At 46.8% G+C, this 18,339-nt stretch overlaps 1 protein-coding gene across 4 annotated transcripts in view; it reads left to right on the top strand.

Moving 5' to 3' along the window:
- Positions 1–18,339, top strand: part of SMAP1 (small ArfGAP 1) — a 72,823-nt gene that overhangs the window by 40,384 nt on the left and 14,100 nt on the right. For all 4 annotated transcript variants that reach the window (XM_063313255.1, XM_063313273.1, XM_063313264.1 and 1 more), the window contains one exon: positions 16,393–16,477. In XM_063313255.1, coding sequence (XP_063169325.1) covers positions 16,393–16,477 — 85 coding nt within the window. The remainder of the gene's footprint in view (positions 1–16,392; positions 16,478–18,339) is intronic.

The raw sequence follows: 18,339 nt of genomic DNA, 5'->3' as shown, positions 1-18,339 counted from the left end.
GTTCCCCTGTGGTCACATGATTGAAGTCTGGGTGCTTGGCAACCATCTCGCACATGTGACAGTTGCAGCATCCCACAGTCACGTGATCGCCATTTATGACCTTCCCTGCTGGCTTCCCACAAGCAAAGTCAATCGGGAAGCCAGCAGGGAAGGTTGCAAATTGCTCTGGTAAGTTGCTCGCACCCTCCCCACCCAGCAGCAGCCACCTCCAGCCCTGCCACGCTCGTGCCGCGTCTTACTTGCCCGCTTAACAAGCCCTGATCCTTGCTTAATGATGGCAGTGGGAAGTGCCGGGACTGCTGTTGCTAAGCGAGGCAGTCACATGACATTGCACTTTATGACTGCATTGCTTAGCAACAGAAATCCAGTCTCAATTACTGTCATTAACCGAGGACTACTTGTATATATTTGATTTTCATGCTTCTAGCACAATAGAATAAAATTAGCACAAGTAATTCCCTTCCTATTTGTGGCGCTCTTCCTGTTTACAGCTCTCTGGAAGAATGTTAAAAATCCATTATTTGTCTTTCCCACATTTTGGAAATATTGAAGGCTCACCCAAGCCAATCAAAAAAAGGGAATAGATTGGTATACCACATTCAGGTGAAGAAATAATAAGAGACATATCTTGCCTTACATCTGTGTTGTTCCTCCTTTCTGTAAATTCAGAGCTGAATAATTGAGTCGGCATCAGTTCCTTCAGCCAGCCAGTCATGTTGCACATTTTATTTGAATCTCCTTCAGTAATATAAATTGCTAGGATAGTGACAGGTCTGTGTTCTGTTGCCAATAAACTCACAATGGAGAGGCAGGATTGGAAAACCTGGAGCAAAACAGAGGCAAGGGGGGTAAAAGAAGAGACAAACTGAGTGGTGAGGAGGCAAGTGCAAGGATGGTATGAAAGATGAAAAAATAAAAATAATGGAAATGAAATAGAATTCAGTCTTCTTTATTTACTTTTTACAAGTTTACTTAAGATGTTTTGATCCTTTCTAACTTGTGACTGGAACATGCTTCTACCATCTGCTTTTGACTTTTCACATCAACTGTTTAACCACACTATTATAATACTGATATTGACAATGACTTGCAGGTTTCCAAATTAGAAGAGGGGAGTTTACAACAACTTTCTCTTGTGTCTTCCTATAAAGTGATGCTCATAGTGTTGCCTCCCTGACATCCTGCAGATTCTGTGTTTAGAAAAGCCAATTATCATCTCTGGATGGATAAATGGACACTTTGTCTTGCAAAGATTCAACTTGTTTCATCTCACCCAGATCCTTATAGTCCCCAGACATCAGGAAGGACCTCCACAGCATGTCTTGTTCAACTCTGGATGGAGATACATAACTGGCTATCATCAGCATATTGATGATACCTCACCCTGAACAATTGGATGACTTTCCCCAGTGGCTTCATATGGCATGGAGGAAAGGATTACATTCTACAGCACCCCATATTAAGCAGGGCATTGATTCAGCTGTTCAACCCTCACAATTAACTGTGTACTGTGTATCCAAGAAGGAGCAGAACCACTGTAAACTGTGCCCGATTCCCAACCGTTATAGAAGGCCCAGAAAGATACCATGGACAATGGGAGCAAAAGCAGCTGATAAATCTTAAAAGGAGAAGGAGAACCAAACATCCACCATCCATCAAGTCACAATAGCAGTCATCCACAAAAGTGACAGTGCCATTTCTGTGCCATACCCTGGTCTGAATCCTGACTGAAAAGGATCCAGATAATTGCCTTCATCTGTGATCCTTTGTAGCTGAAGCCTCCCCACATTCTCCAAAATTTTCCCCAAAAAGGGAAGGTTGGAGTCTTAGCAGAAGTTATTTAACACTGTGGGGTTGAGAGATGGTGACTACCGTTGCTTATTTACCACCTCCCAAAGCCTCACTTCCCACTTTGGCTGCCTGAAGGAGCCAGGAGGGGGCAAAAATTCAGCCTACAGGTGATAGGACCTGACTAACAGAACTGAAAGAATCACAGGAAATGTTGCAAGATGTTGCCTCCTCTGGTTCAGCCAACATTGTTTCCAATTCTGAGAGAATGTGAGTGACTTTCTAAGCAAAATGTCCTATAAATATGTCAAAGCAGCCTGAAGGAAGATCTCTTGACCCACCCTGCCTCAGTGGGATGTGGGCCACCTTAAGGCTATAGGATAGTATTTCAATGATACAATAAAGGCAGAGAAATGTTGACATATGTCCATGCTTATTGCCACAGAATAGCCCTGAACGTGAGTTTGTACCAATACTCAACTCTGCATTCTGTTTCCCACACAAGTACTTCAGGCATCTTTTCTACTGCTTCACCTCCTAGAGTTTCTTAGTAAATCGGGGGCCCTCTGGGCTCTGAGATCAGGTATAGGTTGCAGGGGTGCAGTCTTATTCCATATCCTAGCAGCTAACCAGAGTCATGGAAGAGCAGCCCATCATATTGCCAAGTGCTTGTTGAAATCTGAGCAAACCCATATGGTGTCTGGGGCAGGCCATCTTAAATTGATTAATCATCCAGAAGGAGTCAGTTGTGGTAACTAGGCTCAGGCCAGTTCTTTGGAACAATTGTCAACCAAAAGATGCAGGCTTGCATTGCAGTGCTATTGCTACCATCTTACTTATTTTGATCCCTCTGTTGCCCCAGATGCTCTTATAGTCTTTCCAATGACACTGCATTCTACCACAGTATCCTCCTCATTACCTTTAATATTCTCCATTGCTTTTTTTATCCATCTTTCTTCACTTCCCTCTTCACATTCTTCTTTCCATACCCCACTCTTTTCCATGTATTCTCTCTCTCTTTCACCGTCTTCATTTTCTCCACATTTATAATTATCCATCCAATTTCCTTCCATGAAGGACTCCTGGCCTCTGTCCCAAGCCAGTCCTTCCTCAGCATACTTGACTTCTATACTTTCTATTCCTAACCAAGAAGATTGGTAAATAGTTCAGAATTGATTAAAAAAATGGGGGAGAGGGACAGCCACTCTGGTCTAAACAGGGATTGGAGAGGAGGGGGGATCCAATTCCGTTAACATTTTACCTCAATAACTTACATCTCTCTAAGTCTGATACACGTACTACCTGCATTTAATAACAGATCAGCATTGTTTCCAGTGCATAATTATTTTCTTTCAGCTCACTCTAGCACTCAAGGTGTTCATCACATGTATTATGATAATAACAGCCCATCCTTTACTTTGTGTTATCAGTCACCCACTATATTGACCATTAGATATTGGTTGCTTCTACCCAAATTAGTTCTTCTGTTACGTTAGAATCATGCTGGTTTATCTTACTTTGTACTGTCTATGAACTGGGAAGAGGTTTAACTTTCCTGGGATCCATAATTCCTCTGCCTCTATTTGCAGTACAACATGAACAGAGCTTGTGCAGTGCTTTAGATTGACAAGGAAAAAGGTGCTATGTGCAGACCTCATTTTTGTATTTGTGATCCTTTGATTACTTCATAACATACACAAGAAACACTTAACTTTTCCCCCCCACAATCTTATTCTTCAAATAATCAGTTTGGCATTCTTAGCTGGCCCCTTGTTCCTGACTTTATTTACCAAAATAATTTTCATTTTATCTGCTAGTTGAATACACAGTGTGTGTGTGCCTGTATTCCAATGACTGCATTTCGCTGTTATGCTCAGAATAGCCCAGTCTTAATGATACTATGAATCATTAGTTTAGAACGAGCAGGTAAATAAAAATATTAACAATAAAATAAGCCACTGACGTTGTTATTGATACTGTAGGTCTTTTGCTCGAGCTTGGCACAAATGGCATACATCTACTAATGTGCACCTTTTCTGTATTAATCACGCCTGATTATTAAATTAGTTGAAAATCACAACTCTGATTATTATTGTTTCAATTAAACCGATACTAAGAACACATTTAGTGAAGCGAGCCACTGTATTTGTTGCTCTCTATTTAGTATTTTGCTTGTATGGTTTGTGTAATTTTAAAAACTGGCAATTTTCAGAGTTCAGGACATACTTTTTGCCTGGCTTAATTATTCATTGGCTGTTTCTGCTGAATAACATGCAGTAGCATTAAGTGCTTTTTGGTTATGCTGTTCCAGTGAGCATTGGAAGGCCTATTTGATTCAACTTCAAAGCACTGTGGAATTAAATTTTTGCTTCCCTTTATGAGTGAAAACCTATATAGAGAGACATTTCCAGACAGATTTATTTGATGCAACCTGAGCATTGTCTGTACAATCTGTTTACTTTAGAATGCACTGTACATTTTATTCTTTCATGTGCAATCCTGCCTTGGATCAACAAACACATATTAGAAGCAGCTTTAAATATCTCATATAGTAACAAGGAAATGTTGTGAAGTGATGACATGTGCTTTGAAAATAATCCTGGAGTATGCCTTAGTAGAAGAGTATGACATTAGCCACATTCTACTTCTGCAAATACTGGTTTTAAGAATTCTTTTTCTACTTCTTGCTCTGTGAAAACATGTGAAAGATCCATTATGATTAAATTCTGTTAATGTGATGTTTGGCTCTTTACCCAGGGAGAGTTGCATCCTGATAAATTCAGACTCAGAATTCAACCTATATAATAATAATAATATCTGTTATTGCTGGTATATATTATGTTATGGTATACCAAACAATTGTTTATGATCCTTGCAGAAAATGTTCAGTCTGAAATATTGCTTACACTTGTTTGTTCATTGTCTCATACAAAACCTTTTTCCTAGAGTTATAAGCCATTTCAAGTATTACCTGCTTGCTTCATTTCTCCATGATGTGGTAACATTAGAACCTAATGGAAGTGGTTAGAAGTCTAAAAATACAAGAACTGAAACACTCTGACCAGTTTAGCCCATTTGGCTGTGATTAGTCAAAGCAGTGTGATTTAATGTATCAAATTGGAAATGGATATTTGATTTTGCAGACATGCTTGGGAAGGAGTCTGTCCATCCTTTAGAGTGCTTTTGAACAACCTTGTATTTTGGCGTTTAGTCATTGCAGAGTATTCAAATATATCTCTGTAACCAGTAACTATGTCATGAGTGCCGTTGAGCTAAAGTCATCAGCGCAATGGCACACATGACAATGACAAGGAAATAGGTGAAGGGGTACAAGTTAAGTAGCCATCAACCTACAACGACTAACGGCCAACAAACAATAGCCAAATGAATCACGGAGCCACCCAAACCATCAGCGGCAATACAACGGGGATCGCCCAGCTGAAAGCAATCAGCAGAAGAATGGAAACCTGATGATGGGCGATCCCGGAAACCCTCACCCACCGGCAGGGCAACGCATGGGACAAAGGGGGGTGACGTGACCGTGAGCGAGGGGGCGCTGACCGGCGCGGGGTATTTAAACCCCGCACCGGCGCGCTCCTGTCACTCTCAGCTTTTTTCTACCAACGCTGTACCTGCCCTGCAATAAACCAGAGCCTGATTCGCAAACCAGTGTCTGAATGTTATTCAGGGGGAGGCAGCGCATGACATAAAGCTGAGAGTCATAAACTCAGCCTCGCCGAGCCCCACCGGACGACAACGAGCCGCGGGAGGAGTAGACGGCGAGAAGACCAGCAAGATGAGGCCGGAACGGCGCGGGCAAGGAGGGCGAGCCGCGCGGCAAAGACAGAGGAGGACCGACCAAGGCCAGAGGCACCGCGGACTCCCGGAGCCATGGACGCCCACCCGACCCGAGCCTCAGCTCCAACCCCAAGGGGAGATGGCGACGGAGGCAACCCGACCGCGGGAGGGAGCAGCACGACTTCCGAAACCAGCGGAGGACCCCGCGCCCCACATCGCACCCCAGCAACGGGCGTGGAGCGACAGCCCCACGGCGCTCAACACGGAGGAGGACGACGGAGACACCCATCAGACGGCGGAGGAAGCGGACCCGCGGCAGAGGGACGATGAACCCCGCCGGCAACCCACCCCCGAGGACGCGCCAACGGAACCGGCCCCAGCGGCGGCGCGGGCTGTGGACGAGGAGGCACGAGCTGAACTCGCGGCCATGCGGGCTCAGCTGACGGAACTCCGGACCATGCTCCAGGCGCTTATGCCCCCCGCGCCACCCAACGACGTCCCCGCACAAGCCCACACCCCGAGCGAAGCATCGAACCCACACGGGCCAGCGGAGGGCCAGCAGACGGCACAGGCGGCCGACACCACACCCCGAGAAGCGAGAGGCGGGGCCGCACAAAACGCCCGGGCCCCAAAGGACTTCCCCATCTTCTTCGATGGGACCCCCACAAAACTCTCGTTTTTTGTGACCAACGCTAGGGAGTTCATGGGGAGGCACGGACACTCCTATGACTCCGAGGCCGACAAGATCGCCGCCGTGGCGATCAAACTCCAAGACAGGGCGGCGGACTGGTACGTCCAACTGTACGAGTCCAGCTCCCCCGCCCTCGCCACCTTCCCTGCGTTCATCAAAGAGATGAAAAACTACTTTGAAGACCCCCTAGCCAAAGTACGGGCGAAAAGCGCACTCCAAAGACTTAAACAGGGCACCCGCACGGTCCCTGACTACGCCCTGGAGTTCAAAGCCCTCGCGGGGAAGGTCAGCGACTGGTCCGAGACCACCCTGCTGGAAATCTTCAAAAGGGGGCTCAACCGCGACGTTCTCCAATGGGCCCTCTACCGCGACGACCCAGAAACGTTACACGGGTGGATCCACCTCGCGGGGAAAGCCGAACACGCGCACCGCACCTTCCTCATGACAACCACGGAAGACACAAACGATGCCGGGAAAAAGGTACCCGCACCACACGGGGGGATGGCCGGCCCCATATACCCAAAAAAGAAGTTCAACCGGGAGCCCTGCGGGAGGTGTGGCAAATTAGGGCACAAGACGGCGGATTGCTTCGCCAACCGACCGCCGACCAGCGCGCCCAAGCCCACCCCGAAAATTAGCCCCAAACCACCCAACCCGGGGCCGCCGCCTCACCGCCGAATGACCGTGGCCACAGCGACACCGAAAGAGGGCTGGGACGCTTACTGGGGGGAAGAGGACAATACCGACCCCGACCAGCCAGCCAGCGGGAAATGCTCCCCGCCTGCTCTGAGACGCGTGGCGAGGCAGGCGGTGGGACAGCAACGCGGACCACCTCAACGAAACGACAAAAGCTCCGTAATATTGGCAGCAATTCAACTCTCTACCGGCAACGGAGCCACCACGGCCGCGGCACTAGTGGACTCGGGGTGCTCAAAAAACCTCATCCACCCCGACCTAGTCGCCAAACTCGACCTCCGCTGCTTCCCCCTCCCCACGCCGCTGGCATTCCACCAGCTGGACGGCTCTACAGCGGGAGGGAAACCAGCCACGCTACAAACCGAGCCGGTCACCCTGCAAATGGGCACTCACACCGAGCGCACATCGTTCGTAGTCACGCACATCGGACGGCCCATTGCAGTCCTGGGGATGCCATGGCTCGCGAAAAACAACCCGCGGATCAACTGGGCGACCCGCACCTTCACATTCGGCGACGGCGAGTATCGAGCACCAGTACCAGCTGGCAAAAGCAACCCCACGGTAGGACGAGCGGAGGCGACCACACAAGACAACGCCGCTACCACAGCAGACCTACCAGAACAATACGCCGACTTCTCCGAGGTCTTCGGAGAGGCAGAGGCGGACCAACTACCCCCCCACCGCAAGACGGATTGCCGGATCGACCTACTGCCCGACGTCCCCTTACCTAGACCAAAGATCTATTCGATGACCCCGAAGGAGATGGCAACCCTCCGGGAGTTCATCGATAAAAACCTAGACAGGGGATTCATAGAGCCAGCATGCTCACCGGTCGGAGCCCCCGTCTTATTCCGGGAGAAGAAAGACGGGACCCTACGGCTCTGCACCGACTACCGGGGCCTAAACGCGGCTTCCCTGTCCAACAAATACCCCTTACCCCTGGTGAAGGACATGCTCGCCCACCTGTCCACGGGCAAAGTCTTTTCCAAATTGGACCTTCGCGAGGCGTACTATCGCATCCGAATCAGGGAGGGGGACGAATGGAAGACGGCGTTTAACTGCCCCCTAGGCGCTTTCCAGTACAAGGTACTGCCCTTCGGACTCGCGGGGGCCCCTGGGGTGTTCATGCAGCTCATCAATGAGGTACTGCATGAACATCTGTTTAAAGGGGTCCTGGTCTACATCGACGACGTCCTTATTTACACAAAAACACACGAGGAACACGTAACCTTAGTCAGGCAAGTCCTCGACAAGCTCAGAAGGGCGCAGCTCTATGCGAAGCCTACAAAGTGCGAGTTTCACAAAGAGCGCCTAGACTATTTGGGGTATCGAATCTCCGGGGACGGCATCGAAATGGACCCCGCAAAAGTCGAAGCGGTGCTAAACTGGGAGCGGCCCCGCAACAGACGGCAACTACAGAGCTTCCTGGGATTCGCGAATTTCTACAGGTCATTCGCCCGGGGGTTCGCTGAGATAGCCCTCCCCTTAACGGACCTCCTCAAAACCAAAGGGGTGGGGGACACCCGACGCGCCAAGAACCCAGGCACAGTGCTGAATTGGACTCCCGCGTGCCAGACCGCATTCGACAAGCTGAAAGCGCTGTTCACTACGGAGCCAATCCTCGCGCACCCGGACCCAGAACGGCCGTTCGTGGTCCAAGCCGACGCCTCAGACTTCTCCCTGGGAGCCATCCTGCTACAGAAAGACTCCACGGGGCTCCTGAAACCATGCGCCTACCTGTCAAGGAAGTTCTCCGAGACAGAGAGGCGATGGCACGTCTGGGAGAAAGAAGCCTTCGCGGTGAAATCGGCACTAGAGACATGGCGACACCTACTCGAGGGAGCCACCCAACCATTCGAGGTCTGGACGGACCACCGGAACCTCGAGGCCCTACGAACGCCTAGACGCCTTAGCCCAAAACAGGTCCGATGGGCCCAATTCTTCAGCCGCTTTGATTTCCAGCTGAAGTTCATGCCGGGCAAGAAGAACTTCCTGGCCGACGCCCTCTCCCGACTGCCCCAAGACGAAGAGCCCGCCCCAGACACCATTGGGACGGTCCTATCCGCCTCGCAACTGGGGATGGCCGTGACCACCCGAAGCGGCGCACGGAGGCAGCTCGACGCTACGGCGCAGCCGACGGCGGGACAACCGGCGACGGAAAGAAGCCAACCGCAACTACCAGGGGGAATGCGCACGGACCTCGCCGCCGCCCTCAAAACCGACCCCTGGTTCCTGGCGAACCCCGACAAGGTAACGATGGCGCAAGACCTGGCATGGGGGGAAGGCAGAATCTACGTCCCGGACTCGCAACGCCAGGCGATCTTGCATAGGTCACACGACGCCAAGCAAGCGGGACACTTTGGGTTCCTCAAGACCCTACACCTAACACGGCGCCAATTCTGGTGGCCCGCGCTCAGGCGAGACGTAAAAACCTACGTGGCGTCCTGCCCAACGTGCGCTAGGGCCAAACGGGCACCAGGCAAACCCGCGGGGCTATTGCAACGGGTGGCAGAACCCTCCCGCCCATGGGAGGAAATCTCTATGGATTTTATAGTGGACCTCCCACCCAGCCAGAAGAAAACGGCCATTTGGGTGGTGAAGGACTACTTCTCAAAGCAGGCCCACTTCATCCCCTGCACGTCGGTCCCATCCTCACAACAGCTAGCCAAACTCTTCCTCATCCACGTGTACAGGCTACACGGATGTCCCGCACGTGTGGTGACCGACAGGGGCACACAGTTCACCTCCAAATTCTGGCGGGCCTTCCTGAAGCTGACGGGGACCCAACAGGCCCTATCTACGGCTTGGCATCCTCAGACGGACGGAGCCACTGAGGTTCTTAATGCCACCTTAGAGCAATTTATACGATCATATACGAACTACCACCAAGACGACTGGGCTGAACTGCTCCCGTTCGCCGAAGTCGCATACAACAACGCCGTCCACACGAGCATGGGGAAAACTCCGTTCGAAGTAGTCTCGGGGCGCGACTTCGTCCCCATACCGGAGCTACCTCAACCCCCGGAACCCCAGGTGGACGCCAGCGACTGGGGATGGAAGATCGCGGAAGCATGGCCAGTAATCACGGCGGCGCTGAAGGAGGCACAGGCTGCTTACAAAGAGCAGGCCGACAAGCACCGGCGCCAACAACCGACGTTCCAGGCGGGGGATATGGCCTATCTATCCACCAAGTTCCTAAAGTCAACCCAACCCTCGAAAAAACTGGGGCCTAAGTACATCGGGCCGTTCCGAGTCACGCAAATAGTGAACCCGGTAGCAATACGCCTGGACCTGCCACACAACCTCCGGAGACTCCACCCGGTGTTCCACACCAGCCTCCTAAAACCGGCAACCACCTCCCGATGGCACCCAAGCACGCCACAGCCCGCACCGCTAATGATCGACGGGCAACACCACTTCGAGATAAGGGACATCCTCGACTCCCGCAAGCAACGAGGAACTCTACACTACCTGGTCAGGTGGAAACACTTCCCCCACCCGGAATGGGTGGCGGCGCACAACGTTAACGCGCCTGACCTGACCAGAGCATTTCACCGGGTATACCCCGACAAACCGCAACCAAGGTCAGCAAAACCAAACCCCCCCCCGCAGGCCCCCCCCCGCCTCCCGTGCCCCAAGGGAAAGGGCCCCCCCCAAGCCCGCGACTTGGGTGGACCTTCCCCCCCCCGGGACTCACTCCCCCTGCCCCGGGCCCACGGGGTGGTGACAAACGATCGCCAGCACCCTCCCCCCGCCCCCCGGCCGCGGGGGAGTGGCAAGCAAGTCAACAGGGCAACCTGGGGGCAACGCCCAGGAGACACAACAAAGGCGACGCACTCTAAATAAGAAAAGAAGGGCCCTACCTGGAGCTGAGAAGCACCCGACCAGCCACGCCTCTCGCCTCGCCGAACTGAGCCAAACAAACAGGGTGTGGTTGGAGCATGCGCACGCCAGGTCAGAACCCGAGCATGCGCACCATGGACACACCCTGGGAAGGCACGTGGTAGAGGGAGGAGCAAAGGGAGGGGCGACAACTACTCCGGCGGGAACTTTGAAAAAAAAAAAAAAAAATGTGGCGTTTTGACAGCTCCACGGGGAAAACCCAGAAACCCGGGGGAGAACACTATTCGAAAAGGGGGCAGTATGTCATGAGTGCCGTTGAGCTAAAGTCATCAGCGCAATGGCACACATGACAATGACAAGGAAATAGGTGAAGGGGTACAAGTTAAGTAGCCATCAACCTACAACGACTAACGGCCAACAAACAATAGCCAAATGAATCACGGAGCCACCCAAACCATCAGCGGCAATACAACGGGGATCGCCCAGCTGAAAGCAATCAGCAGAAGAATGGAAACCTGATGATGGGCGATCCCGGAAACCCTCACCCACCGGCAGGGCAACGCATGGGACAAAGGGGGGTGACGTGACCGTGAGCGAGGGGGCGCTGACCGGCGCGGGGTATTTAAACCCCGCACCGGCGCGCTCCTGTCACTCTCAGCTTTTTTCTACCAACGCTGTACCTGCCCTGCAATAAACCAGAGCCTGATTCGCAAACCAGTGTCTGAATGTTATTCAGGGGGAGGCAGCGCATGACAAACTATTTGTGATCCTGTAATTTGGTATGGTTTCCATAGTCACTGATAGAAAATTCCAGTTAAAAAGAATTAGCAATTTTAGTTATTTTTAATACCTTTTAAAACATTTGAACTGCTTAATTACGTCAAATGGCAGAACTGGCACAGCTACAGATCTTGTACAGTAAGTGTATTTTGTTTATATTGAATAAATGTTAATTCTAAGAATCTACACTGTTAGAGCTTCTATTAATAAAATGGCTATTAATTTGAGAAACATCTGCTCTATTTGACTACAGGATTTACATCTGTACAATTTTTGTCTCCATATTAAAATATTTAGAACATTATACAAGGATTGAGTTGCTGCAGGTTATTTTTTATATATTAAGACTATCAGGATCAATATTATATGCACTGATTTCCATATAGAAAATCTTTATGTTAAGTAATTTCTGAATTTTCTGTATCCCATAAATTTGACTGGAGAATTAGAGCCAAATAGTTTTAAGATTAAAGTAAAGGTAAAGGTTTCCCTTGACATTAAGTCCAGTCGTGTCCGACTCTCGGGGCGGTGCTCATCTCCGTTTCAAAGCCAAAGAGCCGGCGTTTGTCGGTAGACACTTCCATGGTCATGTGGCTGGCATGACTACATGGAACGCCATTACCTGCCCGCCGAAGCGGTACCTATTAATCTACTCACATTTGCATGTTTTCGAACTGCTAGATTACTAAATTAAAAAAAAAAAAGAAGTGGTAGCAGTATTGGCACTTGTATTTATATGAAAGAATCTTCATGGGGAGAATTTCCTTATGGTCAAATCACCTCCTGGTCCAGTTGTGATTGACTTGGCACCGCTTTCCTCCTCAGGGTCAGACCTATTCGGATGGTCTGCACCAGATATCTGATGGAACTGCCTGGTTTCCAGCAGCACTTGAGGGATTCCCTGACAAACTAGTGTGCAAAGGCCTGGTCTGTGGCTGGCAAGAGGTGGTGTCTTGAACTTTGATGAAATCTCCCCAAAGTGGCTGATCCCTTGTTTTTCCAAGGACCTCTGGGAGATGAAGTAGCTAAAGCAATGACAAGAGCATAGAAGATGGAGAACAACTGTAACTGAATTTGACTGAGCATGGGTGGGTGCCAAAGTTTGGGCCTGCTTCTCGTGGATAGGAGGGATGAAGCGTTCTTAAATTTCCTCTCATTACAGCAGCAGGTAGTCATCTGGCAGCCCTCTGTCAGGCAGCCAACTCCTTTTTGGGTAGGGGCTACCCTGTTGATTTACCACCTTGCTGCTGTGACCAGTTTGCTTGACAAACTGTAATAAGTTACTCAAATTCCCTCTAATCAAGACTCCACTTGGGCAAGGTCTGGTGACTGGATACCATCTTGCCAGATTATCTGGGTTTCCTTTTGGCCTGTTTTCTCTGAGGAAGTGGGTAGGATGCTTCCCAGGATATCCCTGACTACCCTTCCCTCTCCTGGCTTCTTTAGGCAGCTGTGGGAGGCGGTAGTTCCCTGTGTCCATGAGATTGTGAATACCTCATTGTGGGAGGGGTCAATGCCAGTGGCCTTTAAAAAGTTATTAGTTCACCTCCTCCTTAAGAGGCCCTCCCTCTTTAGGTGTTAGACAACTACTGCCCAGTCTCCAGCCTTCCCTTTTTGGTGAAGGTTTTTGAGACAGTGGTTTGGGACCAATTACAGAGTACCCTAGAGGAAGCTTATGATCTGGACTCTTATCAAGCAGGGTTCAGACCTGTGTATGAGTAGAGACAGCACTGATACATCTATTCTTCATAACAGCGATCCCTATGGAAACCATATTTGCAAGTACTCGATTTACTTGCTCTACAGCTCTACTAATATGTGGCTGGAAAGCTCACTTATAAAGCTGGTTTTGATTGTATGGTGATAGAGCAAGTAGAACAGAATGGAAATAGTTCTATCCAGATCTCAGTTAATAAGGTGACTTTCCAAAAGTCCATTTGTACTGGAAGTTGCATAAGTAGTCAAATAGTGAAATAAATTTTGTTTGAAAACTGGTACTCAGTGTTTCTTTACAGTCCCATGGAATGTTTTTTTTAATGATTCCTGAGGATGCATACTAATAAACTTGTTACTGATTGGGAATATTCCACAAAGATTTGATCCAGGCTAAAATATGGAGAATGGCTTAGCTTTTCAAGAATGACCTGACACTGAGAGTAGTTAATTAAATAGATACATCAACTATAGAACTATGGTTGAATAAAATGATGGTTCAAATTTTGCAGGATTGTTAGGACACTGCAATAGATTTGTTTGTGCTGTTTGATCTACAGCACATATTATGTTGTTCTACGTATGAACTTTCTAGTGCAATCTAGGATTTTAAAGTATAACTTCAAGTCATATACGGTATGATAAAATGCATTGTAAAGTCCACTTACTAATTAACACTTAATTCCACTTAATCATATTTTCTACTAAGACGATTTTGGATTTTTCACACATGTATGCTTTGAAAGCTTTTCTGGAGGAAGGATGTGTTATAAAACATGAAATATACACACACATCCTCACCAGCATCCAGGGGGCTGGGGGCAGCAAAAAAGTCAAGATGACAGTTGTGGCATGTATAGAAATGGCAGAGCTTCATTTGCACTGCCATGACTATTGTCTGCTTTTTTGACCCCATCTGAGATGCTGCTGTACAGCCCTCAGAATATGGGACTGCACTTCAAATATATCTTAAGCTTGGTGCTTTAATTTTAAACATGTCCCTACAACAATAGCGCCAAAGAAAATTTTGAAATCGCTCAATAAAAAGTTAATAATTAAAATACAGATTCACCATAGATTAGGAGTTATTCTATGAACAAGGGATCACAATTCAGAGCCTTTCTTCTAATTGGTGATTTCCTCTTCTCAGGTGGTTGGTGCAGCTGGAGAAGAGAGATTGTCTGACTATGCAGACCCACTTATGTTGGGAAAAGTGATTCTTCAAATACTAATAAATGTTCAGTGTTGGTAGCTGTTTGCAGAATTCATTTTATAGGAGTCAGTGTAGTTGCATAGTTTTTCTTTCTAGTAATGATGAATTATTGATGTGCTAGATTTACAGAGCGACTTTCTTCAAGAAACTTAATGTACTTGGCTTGTGTTCCAAGATTTTTTATCTTTGCAGCAATTGCCACTCGCCTATTGAGAATAGCTAGTAAATTGAATGACTTAACTGAGTGGGGATTTTAATCTTAGTCAACCTGTATGCTGAATATATATTGAGTGAGCCTGATTGGAAGAAGATGAGCATGGTTTTAAAATTAAGGAAGAAACATCAAGAACCTGCACTATGCTGCTGACGCTACTCTGATAGCTGAAAATGCAAATGCAAACCCTAAGCTCTAGAAATGAAAGTCAAGGAACACAGTGAACAAACAGGACTAAGATTAAACATAAAGAAGAGCAAGCTAATGATAACAGGTTCAGCAACCAGCCTTAGAACTAGCAATTGAAGATATTTGCTGTGAGATTGGCAGCTATGCAAATTGACTAAATGTATGTATGTATGTATGTATGTATGTATGTGGTAGATGGCTTCTGCCTTTTACAATTAATTATCAACAACAAAGGAAGCAGTCAAGAATTACTCTGCAGTGTAGCACTTAGTAGGGTGCTAAGGTCTTGGAAGAGATATTCAGATGTCATGCCATGTCTTTATCTAGAAAGATCAGGGGACACTTTATGGAAACAAAGTTGGAACTTAAAGAAGCAGGTTGTAAAGAATATTGTAAAGAACTTTGGTGTTGGAGAAGTGTCTTGATTGGACAGCCAAGAAAACAACAAATGGATCATAGAACAAATAAATCCAGAGTTCTCACTCAAGGCACAAATGACCAGGTTCATATTATCACATTTTGGACACATTATGCGAAGACCCAGTTCCCTTGAGAAATCCATAATGCTGGTAAAGATGAAAAGAAAGAGAAGAGGATAGTCAGTGGTGATGGGTACAACACCGGGAGACCTGAAGATCCAAGTTGGGGACAAATCATCCTGGACATCCATCTGTGTGGTCACTAATAGTTAATGCTGATTTGATGGCATGTAATCAGTCAATCTTCTCCACATTATTTGACATTCAAAATGCTGCACCTTAGTAGCATATTATATGCAAGGCATATTAAAGTTGGTGTTGCATTGTAGCAAAGCAAATGAGGAATAATCTGAGAGTCCTTAGTTCAAAGGACACGTCAGATCTCCACAACTCTCTAGTTGGTATTAAGTAATCAAATTGTTGCTTCCCAATCAAGGTCAGATCAGCACCCTGTTGATATTTGCAAAAGCTACCAAGAGATGACTTTTTAGAAAGTCTTCAGGGACTGATGGAATGGCAGGTTCCCACTTTGCAGTAGGTGATTGTTTTTATTGAGAGTGATATTTCTTAGCAGGATAGTATTATTGCTTCTTTTATATTATCTTATTATCATGTGTTGTTTTAATCCTTCTTTACTGTATTAAAATATGTGTACTGCTTAGAGTTGTCTAAGATTAAAACAGCCTGTAAGAATCAGTGAATCAATTAATTAATGAGTATTCTTTCTCAGCTCCCCATTGGCAATATGAGGAGTAGAGTAATCAAAGGGTTGTTGTGAAGGTTGTTGAAATAATGTATGTGAAGGTCTCTGACCACTAGGAAGTGAATTCTGTCATACTTTTTTACCAGTCTGCCTTTTGTATATTCTAGTACACTAAGAAAAAAAATCATTGTTCCAACTTAAAGAAAGACTACATGAGGGCTCTTGTTGGTGATGTTTTGTGTGTGTGTGTGTGTTGTAACAATCTCTCTTTATTTTTTAATAAAGCCTCAGAAGAAAGAAGATCAGCAACTTGAGCTTAAAACAAGTCCTAAGAAAGTACCTGAATCAACTGTTGATCTTCTGGGGCTTGGTAAGTAAGTAATTATCTATGATTTTGAATAGTATCAATTGAAGTTATCTGGTGTTTCAGCTGATACAAATATATGCAGTGGTGTCTACTGAACTTAAAAGTACAGGTAGTCCTCACTTAATGACCATTCATTTAGCAATGGTTCGGACTTAGGATGGTGCTGAAACCCGACTAGCAACCAGTCCTCACACAGCCACCACCGCACCCCCATGGTCACATGATCACAATTCAGGCTGTTCACATTTATGACCATCGCAGCGTCCCGCAGTAACGTGATTGCCATTTTTTACTTTCCCAGCCAGCTTCCAGCAAGCAAAATCAATGGGGACCCGTGTGATTCACTTAATGATCATGTGGTTTGCTTAATGACCATGTGATTCACTTAATGACCACCACAGAATGGTTGTTAAATCAGGTCGGATTCACTTAACAGCTGCTCACTTAGCAACCTAAATTCCAGTCCCAATAGTGGCAATTAAGCGAGGACCACCTGTAATGAGTTTCTTAAGGAAGAAAAAGTTATCACAACATTCTGAATTGTGACTTTTCCTTGCTTCACTATTTTTTCTTCCTTTATCTTCCTCCTCCTTTTTCTTCACTAGACTTTTCACTTAAAAATTCCCTAGAACCATGTGAATATTGCACTTTTTGTTTAATGCCCCCATCCTAAGGAATCATGACATTAATCTTACGTGAATTTGAATTTGGTTTCTCAGCATACACATTTTTAGCTTGATTGTCATGCTGACTTATGGAGTGATTTGCCAGCTAACATAGAGAAGCAGTAACTGCCAGAGATGAAATAGATCATTCCATCCAGTCATAGCATGGCAGGGTGATACAAACCTCTTCCACCAATTTGCTTTGTTTCTGTGCTAGTTGTGCAGGACAGTTAGAGCTGAGATGGGGTATGGCAAGCCAGAGAGAAAAGTGCTGTGGATTGATCTGACCCATAGGCCAACAGCTTTCCAACCCTGGTTTGAGAGTTGTTAGCACTTACAAGCTATGTCTATACCTTAGGAGTCTAAATCCTGTAATAGATTAAGCTGGGTCCCTAACATGTCACCTGGTGATACCAGTGTACACCTAGATTCTTTGCTTGGTACCCACCAAACACCTTGCCCCAGATTTTTTTTTTTTTTTTGCATTTAAAAAATAATTCTTTTAATTAAAATAATGGGAAATATTGCTTCAGGTCTGAATATACAGTAGAACAGAGATTGTTTTGATTACTTTGGTGAATTCTTTTTACTCAGAGTGGATGATGTATATTCCTGAGCTTTCAGAACTTTTGATACACTTCTAAGTTGCTTTGCTGGGATTTTTAGATACTTGTTTATATTAGTCCTGGTTTCTTGGGGGGTGATTTCATAAAATGGTGCTGGGGTATCCTGATCAGTACTGTGACCATGAATTTTCCCATGCTATTTAATTTAATTTTTATGTGAAACTGCTGGAAGAGGCTGGCTGGAAAGTCTAATACTGATGATGCCAGTTGTAACTTGCCTTCCCATTTTGCCCATGCTGCTGTCCCAGCCTTGCTTCTCCTACTTCCACCTCCTCCATCCTGTCTGTATTATCACCAATGCCAAAGAGGAATCTTTTCATCCTTAACAGCCCACCTCATCGTAATTTCATACTTGCACCTGTGTTCCTATCCCAAGTTAAGCTTTGCTAGTATTATATCACCCGGACAGTTGTACTTGCAGCCATGTCAGCAGTATTTTAACTGAGAAGTCACTTCCCTAGCCTAGCAGCAAACTGAACCAGTAAAATGCTTCCTTTCAGTACACAGTCAGTGGCAGCAACTTCTTTAGCTCACTTCTAAGTGAGGAAAGTAAATTCTTAACATTTAAGATTGG

Source organism: Candoia aspera, chromosome 1 (assembly GCF_035149785.1).
Source record: "Candoia aspera isolate rCanAsp1 chromosome 1, rCanAsp1.hap2, whole genome shotgun sequence".
Classification (NCBI taxonomy): Eukaryota; Metazoa; Chordata; class Lepidosauria; order Squamata; family Boidae; genus Candoia; species Candoia aspera.
Note: the sequence above shows the minus strand (reverse complement) of the source record. Positions and strands in the feature narration are given on the sequence as shown.